Genomic DNA, 24,728 nt, shown 5'->3' on the forward strand with positions numbered 1-24,728 from the left:
ATTCCCAACACGGCTCATGGGCTGGGAACTCCGGGATCCATCTCCCCCATCCCTGCCCGTGCACAATCCCTGCAGCCAACACCGGCTGCCCCGAGGGCTGACATTCCCTGCCACAGCACTCAGGGGCTGCACGAGCACCCTGCCTCAGCCTGGGGGTGTCAGGCCCCCCAGTGCCACAGGAATGTATGGATAGTGGGAATGAAGGGTGCAGGGAAATCCCCCTGGGCACCCAGGGCACTGCCAGGTTTGTGTCCATGGCAGAGCACAGGAAAACCCCTGCTCCTCCTCTCCAAACAGCAAACGAGGGTGAAGTAACGGATGTAACTAAAGGAACCAAGTGATGAAGGAGGGAAATCAATCTTGTGCAGGCCAGGAGCAGGGACCAGCCTTCCCTGTTTTCCAGCCCAGGGAGAGTGACTGCCTGCCAGGAGCAGGACATGGAGAGAGCAGCTCCATCCCCCCTGCCATCACCCACCTGTGTGACAATGACCGGGGACAGGTCCTTCAAGTTCTGGATGTGGGACAGCAAAGAGTCCCGGAGTGAGGCGTGGGAATCCGTGGGGAGTTCATAGAACGAAGTTTGGATCTTCATCTTCATGGTCTGTGCTGCGAAGTAGCAGGACTCCACATCCTGGTGGATCTGCAGCAGCTGGTCCGAGATCTCCCAGGCATGGACCTGTGGGAGAGCCACGCTGTGCTCAGTGGGCAGGGCTGATGGGGGGTCAGGCTGCTGCAGACAGCCCAAATTCCCAATGGACACACAGCCCTGTCCTGCCAGGGCGAGCCCAGAGAGGCCCCAGAGCTGCTGCAGGGCTGGAGCCCCTCAGCTCCCAGGGAGCCAGGCTGGGACAGCTGGGAATGCCCAGCCTGGACAGGAGAAGGCTCCAGGGAGAGCTCCCAGCACATTGCAGGGCCTGCAGGGCTCCAGCAGAGCTGCAGAGGGACTGGGGACAAGGCCTGCAGGGACAGCACACAGGGAATGGCTCCCACTGCCAGAGGGCAGCCATGGGTGGCATCTTGGCAGTGAGGAATTCCTGCCTGGGCTGGGCACACCAGGCCCACCTGAGGGCCCACAGCAGGACTCCAGAGCTGAACACGGATGTGTCTGAGAGCTGGAGGAGAGCCAGGCAGGAGCTCACGGCCTGCCCAGCCCCAGGGCAGCTCCAGCCAGTGCCAGGCTGGTCTGAACCCAAAGGCTCAGTCCTGAGTGTGAGACTGGGGCACTGGTGAGCCAGGCAAACACCAGGCAGACTCCAGAGCCCCCTGGAGAGCTGAGAAATGGGAACAGACCCACGGCATCCCTGAGTCACTGAGAGGGGAAAAGACCTTCAAGACCATCGAGTCCAAGCAAGCTGTGCCCCATCCCCACCCTGTCCCCAGAGCCCACCGAGTCCAACAGGTCCCCAGCAGTGCCGAGGCCACCACTGCCCTGTGTCCCTGTGTCCCCAGGTGCCACATCCCCATGGCTCCTCACCTCAACCCCTCCAGGTTCAACCCCAGAGCCAGTGGATCCATCCCTGCCACATCCAGGCAGCAGCTCCCCACAGCTTCCCATGGGACACTGCACATTTTCCCCATGGAGTGCTGCTCCATCAGCACCCCTGGGCACAGTGTGGTCAATGAGAGCCCTTGTGCTGCTCCATCAGCACCCCTGGGCACAGTGTGGCCAAGGAGAGCCCTTGTGCTGCTCCATCAGCACCCCTGGGCACAGTGTGGTTAAAAGGAGAGCCCTTGCGCTGCTCCATCAGCACCCCTGGGCACAGCAAGGCTGAGGAGAGCCCTTGTGCTGCTCCATCAGCACCCCTGAGCACAGTGTGGTCAATGAGAGCCCTTGTGCTGCTCCATCAGCACCCCTGAGCACAGTGTGGTTAAAAGGAGAGCCCTGGTGCTGCTCCATCAGCACCCCTGGGCACAGTGTGGTTAAAAGGAGAGCCCTGGTGCTGCTCCATCAGCACCCCTGCGCACAGTGTGGTTAAAAGGAGAGCCCTTGCGCTGCTCCATCAGCACCCCTGGGCACAGCAAGGCTGAGGAGAGCCCTTGTGCTGCTCCATCAGCACCCCTGGGCACAGCAAGGCTGAGGAGAGCCCTTGTGCTGCTCCATCAGCACCCCTGAGCACAGTGTGGTTGAGCAGAGCCCTTGTGCTGCTCCATCAGCACCCCTGGGCACAGTGTGGTCAATGAGAGCCCTTGTGCTGCTCCATCAGCACCCCTGCGCACAGTGTGGTTAAAAGGAGAGCCCTTGTGCTGCTCCATCAGCACCCCTGAGCACAGCAAGGCTGAGGAGAGCCCTTGTGCTGCTCCATCAGCACCCCTGAGCACAGTGTGGTCAATGAGAGCCCTTGTGCTGCTCCATCAGCACCCCTGCGCACAGTGTGGTTAAAAGGAGAGCCCTTGTGCTGCTCCATCAGCACCCCTGAGCACAGCAAGGCTGAGGAGAGCCCTTGTGCTGCTCCATCAGCACCCCTGAGCACAGTGTGGTTGAGCAGAGCCCTTGTGCTGCTCCATCCGCACCCCTGAGCATAGCGTGGTTGAGCAGAGCCCTTGCAGAGCCTGCAGACAACTCCTTTGCTGTTCCCAGGCTCTGCTCCTCCTTCCCCAGCTGCCTCCATGACAGGGCTGTAACTCCAGCTACCCCTGGTGTAAAACTGGCCTGGAATGACTCTAACAGGAGTGAGAAAAGCCTGGAGTCACTGCTGGCATAATCGTCCCCCCTGGATTTATTTGTCCCCACAGCGAATCCCCACGCTGGGAATAAGCAAGAAGTTAAACTCCGCACCTCCAACAGCCAGAATCCCACCAAATTTCCTCAGAAAACTCCTTCTCCCCTCAGTTAACAGCCTGGTAACTCCAGTTTGGATGGACAGGATGGCAGACACAGGAGATCCTCCCAAACCCACCACCCCAGGGCACATGGATAATCTGTCTGGGAGCCCAGCTCAGCAAAGAGCACAATTATTAATGGGCTGTGAGCACCAATGACTGCAAGAAGCTGCTTCTATGCCTGAAACTCCTCATGGCACTTTCAGGAACTCTACAAAGCCAGAGCATTTCCCTCCCAGAAAGCACTTCCTGAATCCCAAACCAACCTCCACTCGATCCACACCAGAGCCCCAACACTCAGCTCACAGCCACGGACCCACATGAAATGTTCTCCCAGGGCTCTGCTCCAGACACAGGATGCAAACTCCAGCCAGTCCCACCCTGGGTACAGCTCCTGCGCCTGAGGAAACCCCAGCCAGTCTGCAATCAGCCTTCACACAGCTCTGAGCACACGGCCGGCTGAAGGAGCCTCAGATTCTGGCATTTAGGTCAGCTTGCACCGAGCTCCCCAGAGCTGGGCAGGCTCGGAGCTGCTCTGCCACGGCCGGCCCCGTTTCCCAGAACGGCCAGCAGGAAAGGGAGAGCGAGGCTGCTGGGGGAGCTGAGGGACAAACCTGAACCCCACGTCCTGCCAGAGATCCCAGGGATGGGAACTGTGGGGATCTCACTCAGGTTTGGGGGTCCCCAGTGCCAAACCTGAACCCTCAGAGTGACCCAGGCACCCAGACTCAGCTTCAGGCTTTGCCTTCTCATCCCCACGATGGGAGTCATCCCACAGATGCAATTTCAGAAGGCTCCACCCCACACAGGGTAACACCACACCCCTTCAGACGGCTGCAGGCATCTGCCCTTGCTGGTCTTTGCCCACCCTTTTATGCCCTCACGTTCGTGCCCTCTGCTCCCTGGGCACACCTGGGCACCACATGGCTGTCAGTGCTGCACACCTGGGCACTCCATGGCTCAGTGCTGTCAGTGCTGCACACCTGGGCACCCCATGGCTGTCAGTGCTGCTCACCTGGGCACTCCATGGCTGTCAGTGCTGCTCACCTGGGCACCACATGGCTCAGTGCTGCTCACCTGGGCACCCCATGGCTGTCAGTGCTGTCAGTGCTGCACACCTGGGCACCCCATGGCTGTCAGTGCTGCTCACCTGGGCACCCCATGGCTGTCAGTGCTGCTCACCTGGGCACTCCATGGCTGTCAGTGCTGCTCACCTGGGCACTCCATGGCTGTCAGTGCTGCTCACCTGGGCACTCCATGGCTGTCAGTGCTGCTCACCTGGGCACCCCATGGCTCAGTGCTGCTCACCTGGGCACCCCATGGCTGTCAGTGCTGTCAGTGCTGCTCACCTGGGCACCCCATGGCTGTCAGTGCTGTCAGTGCTGCTCACCTGGGCACCCCATGGCTGTCAGTGCTGCTCACCTGGGCACTCCATGGCTGTCAGTGCTGCTCACCTGGGCACCCCATGGCTGTCAGTGCTGTCAGTGCTGCTCACCTGGGCACTCCATGGCTGTCAGTGCTGTCAGTGCTGCTCACCTGGGCACCTCATGGCTGTCAGTGCTGCTCACCTGGGCACCTCATGGCTGTCAGTGCTGCTCACCTGGGCACTCCATGGCTGTCAGTGCTGCTCACCTGGCACTGGAGGGGCTCTGAGGTCCCATCCCACCCAACCATTCCAGTATCCCCTGATTACAAGCCCAGAAAGGCAGAAACCAGCAGGAACCCCACCCTGAGAGCTCGTCCCAGCAGAGGCAAAGATGACAGAAGTGAGCAGGGCTGGGCGCTCTGAAGGGGCACAGCCTGCCCGGGGGTGCCAGCAAACAGCCCCTGGCAGGTGGCACTGCAGGGACACGGCTTGGCACGGAGGGGGATCCCAGCAAACATCCCTTGGGGGGTTAATCCCAGTGCCCCCATCCAGACCAGGGCACGGGGACACCTGAGGGACACACAGCGAGCGCCCAGCCAGGGCCACCAATGCCACCAGGGCCACCAATGCCACCAAGCTGGGAAAGGTGCCTGGAGCATCCCAGGAGCCTGGCACAGTAGCCATCCCTGAACTGGGACCCTCCCTCCTCCAGCTGCCCCTGCCAGGGGGAAATGGGGCAGCAGCAGCAGAGCCCCCAGACCCAGCTATGGACATTCCCTTGGAACTCCAGCGGGAGCTGCAATGTGGCTGCAGCACTGCAGGGAATTCAGGGGGAAATGGGGCAAACAGGAGTTTGTGGGAAGGAGAAGGGGCAGGAGCTGCTCTCCGGAGGGAGCTGGGACACCCAGGGCAGGGAGGGGCGGGACACGGCCCCGGCCCCGGGGCAGGGAATCGGTCCCGGTGCTGGGGAGAGCTTGGGGAGAGAGGGGAGCGCACAGGGGACCCTGCCCAGCTCCGGGAGGGGAAACATCCACCCCTGAGGGAGGGGGGACAAAGGGGCTCCAGCAGGACCAGGTGGGGTCACAAAACACCGACAAACGCCCCAAACCCGGGGGAGCTGTGTCCTGAGGGCTCTGGGGACTGAAGGAGCCCTTGGCTCCATCATCTCACGCTCTCTCCCCCCGGCCGGCAGGAGAAGCCCAAATTTCCCTCCGGGAGCCAATTCCTCCTTCCCAACTCCCTCAGGACTGTGCCAAACCTGCCCAGCCCCTTTTCCTTGTGTTAATCACGGAATCAGGGAATGGTTTGGGTGGGAAAGGACCGCAAACCACCCCCAGTGCCACCCCTGCCATGCAGGGACACCTCCCACTGTCCCAGGCTGCTCCAGCCCCAGTGTCCAGCCTGGCCTTGGGCATTGCAGGGATGCAGGGGCAGCCCCAGCTGCTCTGGCAATGCCAGCCCAGGCAGGAATTCCTCATTGCCAAGATGCCATCCATGGCTGCCCTCTGGCAGTGGGAGCCATTCCCTGGGTGCTGTCCCTGCAGGCCTTGTCCCCAGTCCCTCCCAGGGCATTCACAGGGATGGGGCAGCCACAGATCAGCGGCACCGGCGGGGTAGAGGCTCCCCGAGATCGCCGAGGGGCCGCAGTTCCCTGCCCCGCCCCACCCCGGATGCGGCCCGAGGCCTCCCCGCGAGCCCGGGCCCGGTACCCGCCGCCCGCGGCTCTCACCGAGCGCTGCAGTTCGCCCAGCCAGCAGCTGGCCCGCTCCTTGCCGCTGGGGTCGGGGTCGTGGTAGAGCGCCTGCACGGCCTGCTGGACGAGCTGCAGGCTGGGCCGGCCCGGCCCGCGCTCCATGGCCGGTCCCTCAGCGCCGCCCGCCCGCCGCCATCGCCGCTCCGCCGCACCGGGCCGGCCCCCGGAAACGCGCCCGTGCGCCTTCCGTTCCGCGTCCTTCCGTTCCGCCGGCCTCCCTCGCCGCTGCCCGCTCCGCCCCGTTCCGCCTCTCCCATCTCATCGCATCCCATCCCATCTCGCCCCGTCCCGTCCATCCTATCCCTTTCCGTTCCATCGCATCCCGTCCCGTCCTCTCCCATCCCGCCACGGTTTGTCACACCGCCCCCCCCCCCCCCACACGCCCTGCCCGGAACGGGTTTCCGGCGGTGCGGCGGCCAAATATGTCCGGGCGCACGCGGCGCGGCGGGAAGGGTCTGGGACGCCCCCTGAGGCCTGAGCGTGAGGTCCCGGTACCCCCGGAGACTCCAGGGACCCCCTCAGAGCGGAGTGTGGGTCCCGGTACCCCCGGAGACTCCAGGGACCCCCTCAGAGCGGAGTGTGGGTCCCGGTACCCCCGGGGCTCCAGAGCCCCCCGTCAGACCGGAGTGTGGGTCCCGGTACCCCCGGGGCTCCAGAGCCCCCCTCAGAGCGGAGTGTGGGTCCCGGTACCCCCGGAGACTCCAGGGACCCCCTCAGAGCGGAGTGTGGGTCCCGGTACCCCCGGGGCTCCAGAGCCCCCCTCAGAGCGGAGTGTGGGTCCCGATACCCCCGGGGGCTCCACAGGCCCCCCCTCAGACCGGAGTGTTCGTCCCGGTACCCCCGGGGCTCCAGAGCCCCCCTCAGAGCGGAGTGTGGGTCCCGGTACCCCCGGGGGCTCCAGGGACACCTTCAGGCCGGAGCGCGGGGTCCCGGTGTGAAAAACGCCAATCACTTGTTTTTAAAATTTTAAAAGTTTAATAGCAATTAAATGGTTATAAAAATAGTAATGCAATTAGAGTAATAATAATCTGGAGAAGTTGAATTGGGACAATATGAGACCATAGAAACAAAGAGTTACAGACAGCCCGGGTACCTCTTATGGGCAGCACGAGCCCGAAAAAGGCTCCACGTGAACAGAGGATTAACCCTTAAAAACAATAGCCCGTTGCATATTCATACACCTCATCCATGATGCATAAATTCCATTCAAACACAGGATTCTGTCTGGTAAGTGTGAACTTCTTCCTCTGAATCTTAACATCACCTTCGAGGCGAGAAGAAGTTCGTTTCTTATGATAAGGGGGCAATAAATTATTTTTCTCTGAAAGATTCAGGTGTCCTGTGGCTGCCGTCTGGTGCGAGTACTTCATTCTTTTATTAAAATAATAACTCACTTACAAAGTTCTTATTTTAACTACAAAGTTACTTTTTAACCACAAGACTACATTTACCATATTATTAAAATGTTAATACAGCACTACTAATCAATACAACAAAATACATATGGTTAATATCTGCCTGGAGCCATATAATGTGCACTTTTCACACCAGTCCCACCGGGCTGTCCCACGGGGGTCCTGCTGCCCCTGTGAAAAATGCATATTTTATGATTGGCTTTTGTCAAATATTAAAATGAATGTTATATGTGTTATGTTAGAAAGTAAAGCTGTGTTAATTCTCTTAAGTAGTGTGGTGAATATAGTTTCAGGTTATAACAAAATGTCGAAATAGAAACTGTGCTATGTAAGATACTGATCCTGCCTTGCTCCTCAATCAATGTAATTTTGGGGTGGGGGGGTTTCCCTGGAGCCCTGACCCCACCTTGTTCCTCATCTCGATGCTGGTTTGGTGACCAGCCCGGAGTCAAACCCAATGTGTCGGCAGGCAGGGGAACTGGATTGGGAAGGACTTTGGGGAAAAACTCCTTTAATTTCCTTTCCCCCACAGTCACTGTTGAGTAACGCTGAGGTGGCTTCTGAGGCCACCAGTGCTCGCTGCCTCTGCCCAGGCTGGACAGCCCCGTCACCTCGTGGTGGTGCCCATGCCAGGGGTGGCACAAGGCCGTCTCATGCTCTTTGCCAGCCCAGACCATGGTGAGACTCCACGATTCTGTGGTCAGCCCATCTGCAATTGTGATTTCCCTGGTGGTGCCCATGGTGGTGCCATGGCAGGGGCGTGGTGGTGGTGCCCATGGTGGTGCCCATGGCAGGGGTGGCACAAGGCCGTCTCGTGCTCTTTGCCAGCCCAGACCATGGTGAGACTCCACAATTCCACGGTCAGTCCGTCTGCAATTGTGATTTCCCTGCTGGGTCACGGGTCAGGTCACCCTGTGGGATGCTGAATTTGGGTGCTGAGCAGAACAGGCGTGCTGGTGTCACTCCGAGCTGGGGCAATCCTGCTCAGCTCCCGGTGACGGAGCTCGGAGCATTCAGGTGCCCCAGGGCACGGCCTCAGCCGGGCAGGAGGGAGCTGGGGTAGTTAACGCCCAGCCTCCATCGCAGCCAGCTCCCACGGCACGCACAAACAATTACCCACCAATCCGAAATGGAAACGGTGTTTCTGATAGCCTGGAGCTCTGGCCCGCGGCGCCGGGTGTGACAGGGCTGGCCGAGGATGCAGGAGTGGAACCGGTCCTTGCCCCGAGCAGCTCCCAGCAGGGTGGTTGGGGCACACCGTCCGGGCAGTGCCACCCTCCCCTCTGGGTGAGGCCAATCGAGCCAGTAACGGCTGTGGCTGCTCTGCCGGCCCACAGCACCCACGTGGGCAGCGCCACCACGGCCACAAGCGGAGCTGGTGGCCCAGCCTCTCCCAGGGCAGGTGGCACTGCCTGGGTGGCACCGAGGGCCCAGGATCCCCAGCCGTGGTGGGCAGGGCCACGCTGTGTTCTGTGCCTGGCTCTGTGCCGGGTCTGTGGCCGGGTATGTGCCCGCTCTGTGCCTGGGTCTGTGCCCGGCTCTTTGCCCGCTCTGTGCCTGGGTCTGTGCCCGCTCTGTGCCCACTCTGTACCCGGGTCTGTGCCCGTGTCTGTGCCCGGGTCTGTGCCTGTGTCTGTGCCCGGCTCTGTGCCCCCTCTGTGCCCGCTCTATGCCCGGCTCTGTGCCCGCTCTGTGCCCGCTCTGTGCCCGTGCCTGGCTCTATGCCCGCTCTGTGCCCGCTCTGTGCCCTCTCTGTGCCCGCTCTGTGCCCGGCTCTGTGCCTGTGCCCGGCTCTATGCCCGCTCTGTGCCCGGCTCTGTGCCCGCTCTGTGCCCGGCTCTGTGCCCGGCTCTGTGCCCGCTCTGTGCCCGGCTCTGTGCCCGCTCTGTGCCCGGTCTCTGCCCGGTCTCTGCCCACTCTGTACCTGTGGCCGGCTCTGTGCCCGCTCTGTGCCCGCTCTGTGCCTGGCTCTGTGCCCGGCTCTGTGCCCGGCTATGTGCCCGCTCTGTGCCCGTGCCCGGCTCTATGCCCGCTCTGTGCCCGGCTCTGTGCCCGGCTCTGTGCCCGCTCTGTGCCCGCTCTGTGCACGGCTCTGTGCCCGGCTCTGTGCCCGCTCTGTGCCCGGCTCTATGCCCGCTGTGTGCCCGCTCTGTGCCCGGCTCTACGCCCACTCTGTGCCCGGCTCTGTGCCCGCTCTGTGCCCGCTCTGTGCCCGCTCCGTGCCCGCTCTGTGCCCGCTCTGTGCTCGGCTCCGTGCCCGCTCTGTGCCCGCTCTGTGCCCGCTCTGTGCCCGGCTCTATGCCCGGCTCTATGCCCGCTCTGTGCCCGCTCTGTGCCCGCTCCGTGCCCGCTCTGTGCCCGCTCTGTGCCCGCTCTGTGCCCGCTCCGTGCCCGCTCTGTGCCCGCTCTGTGCCCGGCTCAGGCCGAGCGCAGGAGCTGCCCCCGGGCGATCCCGGCACAGTTCCAGCCCGGGAATGGGGGCACGGCCCTGGGACGGGGCCGCAGCCCCCCGAACCTGCTCGGTGGGATAGCTGCCCGCAGGAGCAGCGGCCCCAGCACCGGGGCCGGCCATCCCCGGTGCCCGAGGAACCGGCACCGGCACCGGCACCGGCACCGGCACCGGCACCGGCACCGGCACCGGCACCCCGCCCCTGCCCTGCCGCCCCCGAGCCGCAGCCCCGCCCGGGTGCAAATAACGCTGCTCGTGCTCCCCGTACACACACAGCTGGCTCACACACCTGTGCACACACACACCTGTGTCACACACACCTGCACACACACACACACACACACACAGCTGGCTCACACACCTGTGCACACACTCACGCCTGTGTCACACACACCTGCACACACACACACACACACACACAGAGCTGGCTCACACACCTGTGCACACACACACGCCTGTGTCACACACACACACACACACACACACACACACACACAGCTGGCTCACACACCTGTGCACACACACACCTGTGTCACACACACCTGCACACACACACACACACACAGAGCTGGCTCACACACCTGTGCACACACACACCTGTGTCACACACACCTGCACACACACACACACACACACACAGCTGGCTCACACACCTGTGCACACACACACGCCTGTGTCACACACACACACACACACACACACACACACACACACACAGAGCTGGCTCACACACCTGTGCGCACACACACGCCTGTGTCACACACACACACACACACACACACACACACACAGCTGGCTCACACACCTGTGCACACACATACGCCTGTGTCACACACACACACACACACACACACACACACAGAGCTGGCTCACACACCTGTGCACACACACACCTGTGTCACACACACACACACACACACACACACACACACACACAGAGGTGGCTCACACACCTGTGCACACACACACCTGTGTCACACACACACACACACACACACACACACACACACACACAGAGCTGGCTCACACACCTGTGCACACACACACGCCTGTGTCACACACACACACACACACACACACACACACACACAGCTGGCTCACACACCTGTGCACACACACACCTGTGTCACACACACCTGCACACACACACACACACACAGAGCTGGCTCACACACCTGTGCACACACACACCTGTGTCACACACACCTGCACACACACACACACACACACACAGCTGGCTCACACACCTGTGCACACACACACGCCTGTGTCACACACACACACACACACACACACACACACACACACACAGAGCTGGCTCACACACCTGTGCGCACACACACGCCTGTGTCACACACACACACACACACACACACACACACAGAGGTGGCTCACACACCTGTGCGCACACACACGCCTGTGTCACACACACACACACACACACACACACACACACACACACACACACAGCTGGCTCACACACCTGTGCACACACATACGCCTGTGTCACACACACACACACACACACACACACAGAGGTGGCTCACACACCTGTGCACACACACACGCCTGTGTCACACACACACACACACACACACCTGCACACACACACACACACACAGCTGGCTCACACACCTGTGCACACACACATGCCTGTGTCACACACACACACACACACACACACACACACACACACAGAGGTGGCTCACACACCTGTGCACACACACACGCCTGTGTCACACACACACACACACACACACACACACACAGAGCTGGCTCACACACCTGTGCACACACACACACACACACACAGAGCTGGCTCACACACCTGTGCGCACACACACGCCTGTGTCACACACACACACACACACACACACCTGCACACACACACACACACACAGCTGGCTCACACACCTGTGCACACACACATGCCTGTGTCACACACACACACACACACACACACACACACACACACAGAGCTGGCTCACACACCTGTGCGCACACACACGCCTGTGTCACACACACACACACACACACACACACACACACACAGCTGGCTCACACACCTGTGCACACACACACGCCTGTGTCACACACACACACACACACACACACACACACACACAGCTGGCTCACACACCTGTGCACACACACACGCCTGTGTCACACACACACACACACACACACACACACACAGAGGTGGCTCACACACCTGTGCACACACACACATGCCTGTGTCACACACACACACACACACACACACACACACACAGAGCTGGCTCACACACCTGTGCACACACACACGCCTGTGTCACACACACACACACACACACACACACACACACACAGCTGGCTCACACACCTGTGCACACACACACGCCTGTGTCACACACACACACACACACACACACACACAGAGGTGGCTCACACACCTGTGCACACACACACAGAGCTGGCTCACACACCTGTGCACACACACACATGCCTGTGTCACACACACACACACACACACACACACACACAGAGGTGGCTCACACACCTGTGCACACACACACGCCTGTGTCACACACACACACACACACACACACACACACACACACAGAGCTGGCTCACACACCTGTGCACACACACACACCTGTGGCACACACACACACACACACACACACACACACACACACACAGAGGTGGCTCACACACCTGTGCACACACACACACGCCTGTGTCACACACACACACACACACACACACACACAGAGGTGGCTCACACACCTGTGCACACACACACGCCTGTGTCACACACACACACACACACACACACACAGAGCTGGCTCACACACCTGTGCGCACACACACGCCTGTGTCACACACACACACACACACACACACACAGCTGGCTCACACACCTGTGCACACACACACACACACACACACACACACACACACACAGAGGTGGCTCACACACCTGTGCGCACACACACGCCTGTGTCACACACACACACACACACACACACACACAGAGCTGGCTCACACACCTGTGCACACACACATGCCTGTGTCACACACACACACACACACACACACACACACACACACACAGAGGTGGCTCACACACCTGTGCACACACACACACCTGTGGCACACACACACACACACACACACACACACACACAGAGGTGGCTCACACACCTGTGCACACACACACATGCCTGTGTCACACACACACACACACACACACACACACACACAGAGCTGGCTCACACACCTGTGCGCACACACACGCCTGTGTCACACACACACACACACACACACACACAGAGCTGGCTCACACACCTGTGCACACACACACAGAGCTGGCTCACACACGTGTGCACACACACCTGTGGCACACACACACCTGCACACACACACAGGTGTCACTCACATACCTGCACATACACACAGCCGTCTCACACGCACACACACACACACACACACAGAGCTGGCTCACACACCTGTGCGCACACACACGCCTGTGTCACACACACACACACACACACACACCTGCACACACACACACACACACAGCTGGCTCACACACCTGTGCACACACACATGCCTGTGTCACACACACACACACACACACACACACACACACACACAGAGCTGGCTCACACACCTGTGCACACACACACGCCTGTGTCACACACACACACACACACACACACACACACACACAGCTGGCTCACACACCTGTGCACACACACACGCCTGTGTCACACACACACACACACACACACACACACAGAGGTGGCTCACACACCTGTGCACACACACACATGCCTGTGTCACACACACACACACACACACACACACACACAGAGCTGGCTCACACACCTGTGCACACACACACATGCCTGTGTCACACACACACACACACACACACACACACACAGAGGTGGCTCACACACCTGTGCACACACACACGCCTGTGTCACACACACACACACACACACACACACACACACACACAGAGCTGGCTCACACACCTGTGCACACACACACACCTGTGGCACACACACACACACACACACACACACACACACACACACACAGAGGTGGCTCACACACCTGTGCACACACACACACGCCTGTGTCACACACACACACACACACACACACACACAGAGGTGGCTCACACACCTGTGCACACACACACGCCTGTGTCACACACACACACACACACACACACACACACAGAGCTGGCTCACACACCTGTGCGCACACACACGCCTGTGTCACACACACACACACACACACACACACAGCTGGCTCACACACCTGTGCACACACACACACACACACACACACACACACACACACACACAGAGGTGGCTCACACACCTGTGCGCACACACACGCCTGTGTCACACACACACACACACACACACACACAGAGCTGGCTCACACACCTGTGCACACACACATGCCTGTGTCACACACACACACACACACACACACACACACACACACACAGAGGTGGCTCACACACCTGTGCACACACACACACCTGTGGCACACACACACACACACACACACACACACACACAGAGGTGGCTCACACACCTGTGCACACACACACATGCCTGTGTCACACACACACACACACACACACACACACACACAGAGCTGGCTCACACACCTGTGCGCACACACACGCCTGTGTCACACACACACACACACACACACACACAGAGCTGGCTCACACACCTGTGCACACACACACAGAGCTGGCTCACACACGTGTGCACACACACCTGTGGCACACACACACCTGCACACACACACAGGTGTCACTCACATACCTGCACATACACACAGCCGTCTCACACGCACACACACACACACACACACAGGTATCACACACACAGGTGTCACTCACACCCATGTCACACACACACAAGTGTCACACACACAGGTGTCTCACTCACCTGCACGCACACACAGGTGTCACACACACACCTGCACGCGCACTCTCACCTCATTTTCACACCGCGCTCCCCCCCCTTGGTGGCCCCCGTGTCATTTCCCCCTCCCCCAGCTCATCCTCTTTGTCCCCAAAGCGGATTATGGCGCTGGCTCAGCGGGACACGAGTGTGCCAGCGGGGCCACACCCCCGCCGGCCGGGGGCCTCAGGTGTGCAGGGGGGTCACGCCCCTCACAGGTGTGCACAGGGAGTGACAGCCCTCACAGGTGTGCAACGGGGTCACGCCCCTCACAGGTGTGCACAGGGAGTGACAGCCCTCACAGGTGTGCAACGGGGTCACGCCCCTCCCAGGTGTGCACAGGGGGTCACGCCCCTCCCTGGGCCCACACCTGTGCAGACAGCACGGGCAGGTCATGCACAGCCCAGCAGGGCAGGCAGGGCAGGTACTGTGGGCAGGGAATGGCCCAGGTGTGCAGGGAATGTCCCAGGTGTACAAGGCATGTTCCAGGTGTGCAGGGGATGTCCCAGGTGTGCAGGGAATGTCCCAGGTGTACAAGGAATGTTCCAGGTGTGCAGGGGATGTTCCAGGTGTGCAGGGAATGTCCCAGCTGTGCAGGGGATGTCCCAGGTGTGTAGGGGATGTTCCAGGTGTGCAGGGAATGTCCCAGGTGTGCAGGGGATGTTCCAGGTGTACAGGGGAAGCCCCAGGCAGAGCCCTCGGGCAGGAGGCAGGAGTGGTGACAGCAGGCAGGTGCCAGGGGCTGCTCTGGCAGCACAGACAGGTGGCATGTCCTGAATGAGGCAGTGAAGGCAGGGATGGGGCACACAGGTGATCCCTGGGCACGGCAGGTGGGGCAGGTGCGGCTCAGGGCAGCGAGGGCTGAGGGCAGGACAGGTGATGCCCAGGGGGTGCCCTAAGCTGGGCAGGTGCTGCAGGTGATGCCCAGGCATTGCAGGGGATGCCCAGGAGAGAGACGTGATGTTCAGGTGGTGCACGTGATGCCCAGGTGGTGCCCAGGCTGAGCAGGTGGTGCAGGCAATGCTCAGGAAGGACAGGTACTGCCCAGGTGGTGCCCAGATGGTGCAGGTGATGCCCAGGCAATACAGGTGATGCCCAGGAGATGGAGGCGATGCCCAAGCGACTCAGGTGCTGCCCAGGTGATGCCCAGGCAGTGCCCAGGCGATACAGGTGCTGCCCAGGCGGTGCCCAGGTGATACAGGCGGTGCCCAGGCGGTGCCCAGGTGATACAGGCGGTGCCCAGGTGCTGCCCAGGCGATACAGGTGCTGCCCAGGCAGTGCCCAGGTGATGCAGGCGGTGCCCAGGTGCTGCCCAGGCAATACAGGTGCTGCCCAGGCAGTGCCCGGGCGATACAGGTGCTGCCCAGGCGGTGCCCAGGTGATACAGGCGGTGCCCAGGTGCTGCCCAGGTGATACAGGTGCTGCCCAGGCGGTGCCCAGGCGATACAGGCGGTGCCCAGGCGGTGCCCAGGTGATACAGGTGCTGCCCAGGCGGTGCCCAGGCGATACAGGTGCTGCCCAGGCGGTGCCCAGGTGATACAGGCGGTGCCCAGGCAGTGCCCAGGTGATACAGGCGGTGCCCAGGTGCTGCCCAGGCGATACAGGTGCTGCCCAGGCGGTGCCCAGGTGATACAGGCGGTGCCCAGGTGCTGCCCAGGTGATACAGGTGCTGCCCAGGCGGTGCCCAGGTGATACAGGCGGTGCCCAGGCGGTGCAGACCCCGCCGGTCGGGCCCAGGCCGCAGTCCCGGGTCAGCCCCGCAGTCCCGGGTCAGCCCCGCCCCCGGCGCGGCCCCGCCCGGTGCCGCCCCCGCCCCCCCCGTGCCGCCGGGCCGGGGCAGCAGCGCCGGGGGCGGCGGCGCCGGGCAGGTACGGGGGGGCGGGGGCCGGGGGAGGGCACTGGGGGGGCCGAGAGCCCGGGGAGGGGGTCCCGGGCTGGGGGGGGGGGGCCCGGACACGGACGGGTGACACCGGGGAGCGCACGGTGGGAACGGGAGCGCCCCGACCCCCGGCCCCTCCTGTGCCCCCAGCGGGGAGGGGGTCCCGGGGAGCAGAACGGGGACCCCGCACCGCGGGCCGGGGGTGGCAGACGGGGAGCGCCCCCCTTCCCCGCCCTAATTAATTACCTGCCGCTAACTGGGGGGGGGGGGGGGGGGGGCGCGCGCCATTTGGCTGCCATTGCCGAGCGCGGGCAGTGTCCCCCTGCAGACCCCCCTGCAGACCCCCCTGCAGACCCCGGGCTGGGGACCCGCACAGCGCGGGGGGGGGGGCGGCATCAGTGGGGTCGGTCCCGGGGACACGGAGGGGACACGGGGAGGGGGGGGACACAGGTTGAGATGCCGGGCTGGCACCTGCCGGTGAGACCCTCGGGGGGGACAGGGACACCCTGGGGACACGCTGGGGACAGGGACACCGCCCTGGGGTCTGGGGAAGGGGACGGCGGCCCGGCTGGGTGACACGGGCAGGGACAGCCGGGCATTGAGGGGAAGGGGAGCCCGGAGCGGTGACAGCGCTGGGAGAGGGCAGGGGGACAGGGATGGGGACGCGGGCACAGGGGCCCGGGGAAGGGGAGCCGGGGCGGTGTCCGCGCTGTCCCGGGGCTGTCCGGACCGGGGGTGGCAGCCCCGCTCGTGCCTCCCCCGCCGCAGGCGCCCCCCGAGGTCCCCGTGTCCCCATGGCGGCCGCGTCCTGCCCGGCGCTCCTGGCCGCCTGCCTGGCGCTGCACCTGGCCACAGGTGAGCTCCTGGGGACACTGAGGGGACACCGCGGCTGGGAGGGACCCGGGGGGACCCTGGGAGGGGCAGCCGCGAGAGGTGGAACCCCGGGCACGGGGACACAGGGACCTGGGGGGGACCCAAAGGTGTCACCCGAGCGCAGGACACTGGCGTTGGTGGCCCACCGTTCTGGGGACCGCGACTCGGGGTGGGGACCCTGGGGACACACGAGCGACCACGCCGGGGGGTGCAGCGAGCGGGGCTTGGCTGCGGGGGACACGGGGGGGACCGAGGGGGGCGGTGGCAGTGCCGGGGATACGGGGACCCTGGGGGGGGACACGAGGGACCCCGGGGGGGTCAGCAGGACTGGAGAGGGGCCGGGAGTGGGACACGGGGACCCCCATGTGTGTGTCACCCCCGGACACGCGTGTGCCCCCCGGCAGCCCGGGGCGACGGCTGCAGCGGCTTCGGGAACCTGTTCACGGAGATCGCGGAGAACAGCGCGCACGGCAGCCTGGTGGCGCGGCTGCCGCCGCCGGGGGACGCGGGGGGCGCGGGGGGCGGCCCCGGCCTCCAGCTCTGCCTGGTGGGCGCCGACGCCGCCTGGTTCTACCTGGACGGGCGCAGTGTGCGCCTCAACGTGTCGGCAGGGCGGGCGCTGGACCGCGAGGTGACGCCGCGGGGACACCCCGGGCCTGTCCCGTGTCCGTCTGGTGTCTGTGTCCGTCCTGCATCCATCCTGTGTCCGCCGTCCGTCCTGAATGCACCCCCATCCGCCCTGTGGCCATCCTCCACCCACCCGTGTCCATCTACCTCCACCATCCATCCCTCCATCCCTCATCCTTCCGCGTCCATCCTGTGTCCATCTGTCCATCCTGCATCCTTCTGTGTCCATCCTCCATTCATCCTATGCCCATCTTCTGTCCATCTGTCCATCCTGCATCCTTCTGTGTCCATTCTCCATTCATCCTGTGTCCATCTGTCCGTCCTGCATCCTTCCCTGTCCACCTTGTGTCCATCCCTCCATCCCTCATCCTTCCGTGTCCATCCTCCATTCATCCTGTGCCCATCTTGTGCCCATCCCTCCATCCCTCACCCACCTGTGCCCATCCTGTGTCTGTCATCCATAGTCCATCTATCCTGGGGCCTGCCATCATCTGTCCATGTTCCATTCATCCTCCTTCTTCTGCCCATCCTGTGTCCACCCCATACTCCTGTGCCCATCCCGTGCCCATCCCGTATCCATCCCATGTCCATCCTGTGCCCATCCCGTATCCATCCCATGTCCATCCTGTGCCCATCCCGTGCCCATCCCATGCCCATCCCGTATCCATCCCATGTCCATCCTGTGCCCATCCCGTGCCCATCCCGTATCCATCCCATGTCCATCCCGTGTCCATCCCCTACTCCTCCTGTGTCCATCTCGTGTCCATCCCACACTCCCATGTCCATCCCATGTTGATCCCGTGTCCATCCCGTGTCCATTCCTTCAAGCTCCCTCTGCGCTGTGTCCATCCCCCAGCCCCTCTCTCCCAGACCCTCCTGCCCCACCCCATGGGACCCTCCTGTTTGGCTGGGGACCCAGCATGTCCCCGTGGGGCACCCCCTGTCACCCCTGTCACCCCTGTCACCCCCTGTCCCCACAGGAGCTGGAGTCCCCGGTGCTGATGGTGGCCCTGACGTGTGCCGAGGACGGCTCCTCCCCGGTAGGGCCACATGCGGTGGGGACCCCGGGGGGCTCTGGGGGCCCCGTGCCACCCTGGTCACCGCCGGTGTCCCTGTCCCACCCCGGTCACCGCCTGTGTCCCTCCCCAGGTCGAGTTCCGGATCATTGTCCAGGTCCTCAACGAGAACGACAACCGGCCCCACTTCCAAGGGGCCGCAGTGCTCACCCACAACGTCAGCGAGGTGACAGGGCCACGTGCTGGGGACGGGGGGTGGGGACACGTCCTGTGCATGGTCACGGTGCTGGGGCAGGGATGGGCACCGGGACGGGGAGCGGGATGTCTGTGTGCTTGGACTGGGGACGGGGACAGGGATGGGGACAGGGACGGGGAGCGGGATGGCTGTGTGCATGGACTGGAGACGGGGACAGGGATGGGGACGGGGAGCGGGATGGCTGGGGCATGGACAGGGATGGGCACCGGGACGGGGAGCGGGATGGCTGTGTGCTTGGACTGGGGACGGGGACAGGGATGGGGACGGGGAGCGGGATGGCTGTGTGCATGGACTGGGATGGGGACAGGGATGGGGACAGGGAGCGGGATGGCTGTGTGCATGGACTGGGGACGGGGACAGGGATGGGGACAGGGACAGGGAGCGGGATGGCTGTGTGCATGGACTGGAGACGGGGACAGGGATGGGGACAGGGACAGGGAGCGGGATGGCTGGGGCATGGACAGGGATGGGCACCGGGACGGGGAGCGGGATGGCTGTGTGCTTGGACTGGGGACGGGGACAGGGATGGGGACAGGGACGGTCGGGGTCATGGGCACAGTGATGGGCACGGGCACAGGGACGGTTCGTGCCAGGTGGGTGCCCAGGAGGGATGGGGACACCAAAAGCAGGAACGGGGATATCGGGTGTGTCTGCGGGTTCTGGGGGTGTTGGGGGACCCCCGGTGACCCCTGCGAGGCAGCTCAAGGGTGTTTGGGGGTGCGGGGTGTGTTTGGGACTCCCGGGTGCGCTTGGGGACCATAGGGGGTGCTTAGGGGTGCGGGCACTGGTGCGGGGGGCGCTGGTGGCGCCGGCGGCCCCGGGGCGTGCCGGCCCCTCGGTGACCCCCTCGGGCAGCTGGCTCCGGTGCACTCGGTGGTGTTCAACGCCCAGGCCGAGGACGCGGACGGGGACACGCTCATGTACGTCATCGAGCCGGCCTCGGTGAGCCGGGGCGGGGGCGGGGGGCGCGGGGGGGCCGGGGCCATCTGCCGGCCTGACCGACCCCCCCCAGCCCGACGCCCGCTTCTTCCGCATCGACCTCCCGAACAGCGGCCGCGTGGTGCTGGCCAGGGCCCTCGACTTCGAGAGCCGGCGGCACCTCGAGGTGGTCGTGACCGCCGTGGTGAGCCCCCCGCGGGCCCCCGCCCCTGCCCACGGCCGTGGGACCCTCCCCCGGGGCGCTCGGACACGGGGCCCCCTCTGCGAGCCCCCGCTGTTGGGCCCCGGTGCGGGACCCTGATATGAGACCCCTCCTGTGGGACCCCTGCCCACCCCGCCCGCGGGTCTGGGGTCCCCGCGCCCCCCGCCCCTCTCGGGGTCACGGCCCCGCCGCGGGGGGGCTGCACAGGGGGGACCCCCCGGCCTGGCCGCCCCCCCACGCCCGCCGCCCGTCCCCGCCCGCCCCGCTAATTGGGGGTGACGTGATCCCGTCACCTGCCCTCAATCCCCCTCATTTCCTTAATGGGCCACCTGCGCCCCCTCCCCCCGCCGGCGCCCCGCCCCCTCCCGGCCCCCCCCCTGCACCCATGGTCCCGCAGGGACCCGCAGGGACGCCCATTCCTGCCTGGGGCCGGGGGCTCCTGTCCCTCCAGGTCCCCTTTACACGGGGGTCCCTGTCCCGTGGGGGTCCCTGTGTGTCCCCACGCCCTGAGGGTCTCTGTACCTGGGGGCTCCTGTCCCTCCAGGTCCCCTTTACACGGGGGTCCCTGTCCCGTGGGGGTCCCTGTGTGTCCCCACGCCCTGAGGGTCTCTGTACCTGGGGGCTCCTGTCCCTCCAGGTCCCCTTTACACGGGGGTCCCTGTCCCGTGGGGGTCCCTGTGCCATGACGGTCCCTGTACCTGCAGTGTCCCTGTGACCGTGGGGTCACCATGCAGTGGGGTCCCCATTCCCTGAGGGCTCCCGGACCCCCGGGTGTCCCTGTGACTGTGGGGTCCTGTGCCGTGGGGTTCCTGTCCCACGAGGGTCCCTGTGCCATGGGGTCCCCATGTCGTGGGGGTCCCGTGCCCCCGTGTGCCCCCAGCAGGTTTTGGGGCCCGCGCCCCGTTTCTCCCTGTGCCCTGGGGGTCCCCGTGCCCCCGTGTGCCCCCAGCAGGTTTTGGGGGCCCGGCCCCGTTTCTCCCGCAGGAGATGAACACCCGGGAGCGGTTCAACGCCTCGGCGCGGGTGCGGGTCAACGTGCTGGACGGGGATGACCAGTACCCCCAGTTCCTGCCCTGCACCCCCCGCGCCCCCCACGGGCCCCCGGTCTGCACCAGCCCCGTGTACACGGCCAACGTCACCGAGGGACAGCTGCAGGTGCGACACGGGCCCGGGGACACGGCGGGGACGGGGCAGGGTGAGGGGACATGCAGGGCTCAGCCCGACACCCCCTGTCCCCTCCTCGTGCCCAGGGCGGACCCCTGAGCTTCAGCCCCGGCGCCGTCTATGCCGAGGACGGGGACAGGGGGCTGCGGGCGGCCATCACCTACTCCCTGCTGGCAGGTAGGGCACACCGGGACACGGGGACACGGGTAGGCCACGGACGCGTGGGCAGGAACACAGGGACAGGGGTGTGCGGTGGGTGGGGACATGGGAACCAGAGGGGCCATGGTGCCCGGGGAGGGTCCCAGGGCCGCCCTGTGCCCCCCGGTCCCTGGCACTGCCGGGGTCCCCATGCAGTGGGGGGGTCTGTGGTGAGGGGTGTCCCCACACTGGGGGGTGTCTCTGCCAGGGGTCCCCGTGCCGGGGGGTCCAGGCCAGCACAATCCAATTGCCAGATCCATCGGGGCAAATTGAATAAAGGGATTGAGCTGGGGGGGCCCTAATCCCCCCTCTGCCGCGGGGGGGGGGGGGGGTGAGGTCAGCCCCCGGGGCACCCAAGGGTGCTCCAGCACCAGAGGGGTTAAACCTCCTCCACGCCGGGGTTCAAAGGGTTAATAACGCCCTCCCCGTGTGCGTCCCCCAACTCAAAACAAGGGGGTCCGCTCGCCATGGTGGCCCAGGAATGGATGGGGGGGACATCAGGGCTGCCCCAGGGGAGTTTCCCACAGTGCCCCGGGGCAGGAGGCGGGGGGGGGGGTCCGGGGGGGTGGGGGGGTCTCGGGGGTCCCCATGTCCGCGCCCCCCCAGGCCAGGAGAGCAGCAGGTTCCACATCGACAACGTCACCGGGGCCATCACGCTGCTGCGGGCGGTGGAGAGCAGCCGGCAGACCCCCGAGATCTGCCTCAGCGTCATGGTGGGCGGGGGGCGTCACGGGGGACACGGGGGCTGGGAGGGGGGGCTGGGAGGGGGGGCTGGGACGGGAGTACCCGGGGAGATGGGGGGGCTGGGACGGGGGGGGGTCCCCGGGGAGATGGGGGGGCTCTCCAGGGAGATGGGAGGGCCGGGCTGGGGGCTCTGCAGGCATCTGGGGGTCCCCAGGGAGATGGGGGGGCTCTCCAGGGAGATGGGGAGGCCCGGGCTGGGGGTCCCCATGGGAGGGGGTCCCTGGGATGGCGGGAGCTGCGCGGGGTGCTCCGGGCAGCCCCCGTGGGTGCGGGCAGCGGGTGGCGGTGGGCGACACCCGGGTGTCCCCCGTGTCCCTCCCCGCCCCGCGTGCCCCCCAGGCGTCGCAGGTGAACGACCCCTCCAAGTACGCGGTGGCGCGGGCCCTGGTGCGGGTGCTGGCCCCGAACCGGCACCCGCCGCGCTTCCCCCGCGCCCGGTACCGCGCGTTCGTGCCCGCGGCCCCGCGCCGCGCCGCGCTGCTGCTCACCTTCGGCGGGCAGGCGCTCGCCCTGAGCGCCCACGACCCCGACTTCCCCGAGGTGAGCGGGACAGGGCGCGGGCTGGGGCGCTGGAGGCGGGGGGGGAGCGGGGGGCGCAGGTAGGGGCGGGCAGGTGGGGCTGCGGACAGGGCGGGAGCAGGGGATGCAGGTAGGGGCGGGCAGGTGGGGCTGCCGACAGGGCGGGAGCGGGGGGCGCAGGTAGGGACGGGCAGGTGGGGCTGCCGACAGGGCGGGAGCGGGGGGCGCAGGTAGGGGCGGGCAGGTGGGGCTGCCGACAGGGCGGGAGCAGGGGATGCAGGTAGGGGCGGGCAGGTGGGGCTGCGGACAGGGCGGGAGCAGGGGATGCAGGTAGGGGCGGGCAGGTGGGGCTGCCGACAGGGCGGGAGCAGGGGATGCAGGTAGGGACGGGCAGGTGGGGCTGCCGACAGGGCGGGAGCAGGGGATGCAGGTAGGGGCGGGCGGGGTGCAGGGAATGGTGCAGGTAGGGAGGAAGGCAGGGATGGATGCAGGTGGGATCACAGGCAGGGGTCACAGGTAAGGATGCAGGTAGAGGTCACAGGCAGGGGTCACAGGCAGGGATCACAGGTAGGGGTCACAGGTAGGGGTCACAGGTAAGGAGCACAGGTAGGGATCACAGGTAGGGATGCTGTAGGGGTCACAGGCAGGGGTCACAGGTAGGGGGCACAGGTAGGGGTCACAGGCAGGGATCACAGGTAGGGGTCACAGGTAGGGGTCACAGGCAGGGGTCACAGGCAGGGGTCACAGGCAGGGGTCACAGGTAGGGGTCACAGGCAGGGATCACAGGTAAGGATGCTGTAGGGGTCACAGGCAGGGGTCACAGGTAGGGGTCACAGGTAGGGGTCACAGGTAGGGGTCACAGGCAGGGATCACAGGCAGGGGTCACAGGTAGGGGTCACAGGTAAGGAGCACAGGTAGGGGTCACAGGTAGGGGTCACAGGTAGGGGTCACAGGTAAGGATGCTGTAGGGATCACAGGCAGGGGTCACAGGTAGGGGGCACAGGTAGGGGTCACAGGTAGGGATGCAGGTAGGGGTCACAGGCAGGGGTCACAGGTAAGGAGCACAGGTAGGGATCACAGGTAGGGGTCACAGGTAGGGGTCACAGGTAAGGAGCACAGGGAGGGATCACAGGGAGAGATCACAGGTACAGGTCACAGGGATCACAGGTACGGGTCACAGGGATCACAGGTGCGGGTCACAGGGATCACAGGCAGGGATGCTGTAGGGATCACAGGTACAGGTGTGGGCAGCGATCAGGTGCCTGCCCTGGGGGATGCAGGTAGAGCTGACCCCCCCGTCCCGCAGGGGGTGAATCCCCAGGTGCGCTACACCCTGAGCCACGGCGCCAACCAGAGCCAGCAGCTGTTCCAGGTGATGCCCAACGGGCTCCTGGTGGCCCAGGCGGATCAGCTGCAGCCCGGGCAGAGCTACAGCCTGCAGGTGAGGGGGCAGCAGGGAATGGGGGGCAGCGGGGCCTGGGGGCACTGGGTGGGCATGGTGGGGCTGGAGGCTGTGGGTGTCAGAG

General features: G+C 64.4%; 1 protein-coding gene across 1 annotated transcript in view; it reads right to left on the minus strand.

The window, feature by feature from the left end:
* TNPO3 (transportin 3) overlaps positions 1 to 6,081 on the minus strand; it is a 24,510-nt gene extending 18,429 nt beyond the window's left edge. The window contains exons 1-2 of the mRNA XM_059472480.1: positions 5,916 to 6,081; positions 476 to 676 (exon numbers count right to left, since the gene is read on the minus strand). Of these exons, the coding sequence (XP_059328463.1) occupies positions 476 to 676; positions 5,916 to 6,041 (327 nt within the window). The 5' untranslated portion in view covers positions 6,042 to 6,081. The remainder of the gene's footprint in view (positions 1 to 475; positions 677 to 5,915) is intronic.
* Positions 6,082 to 24,728: the final 18,647 nt, after the last annotated feature.

The sequence above is a fragment of the Ammospiza nelsoni genome, chromosome 5 (genome assembly GCF_027579445.1).
Source record: "Ammospiza nelsoni isolate bAmmNel1 chromosome 5, bAmmNel1.pri, whole genome shotgun sequence".
Taxonomy (NCBI): Eukaryota; Metazoa; Chordata; class Aves; order Passeriformes; family Passerellidae; genus Ammospiza; species Ammospiza nelsoni.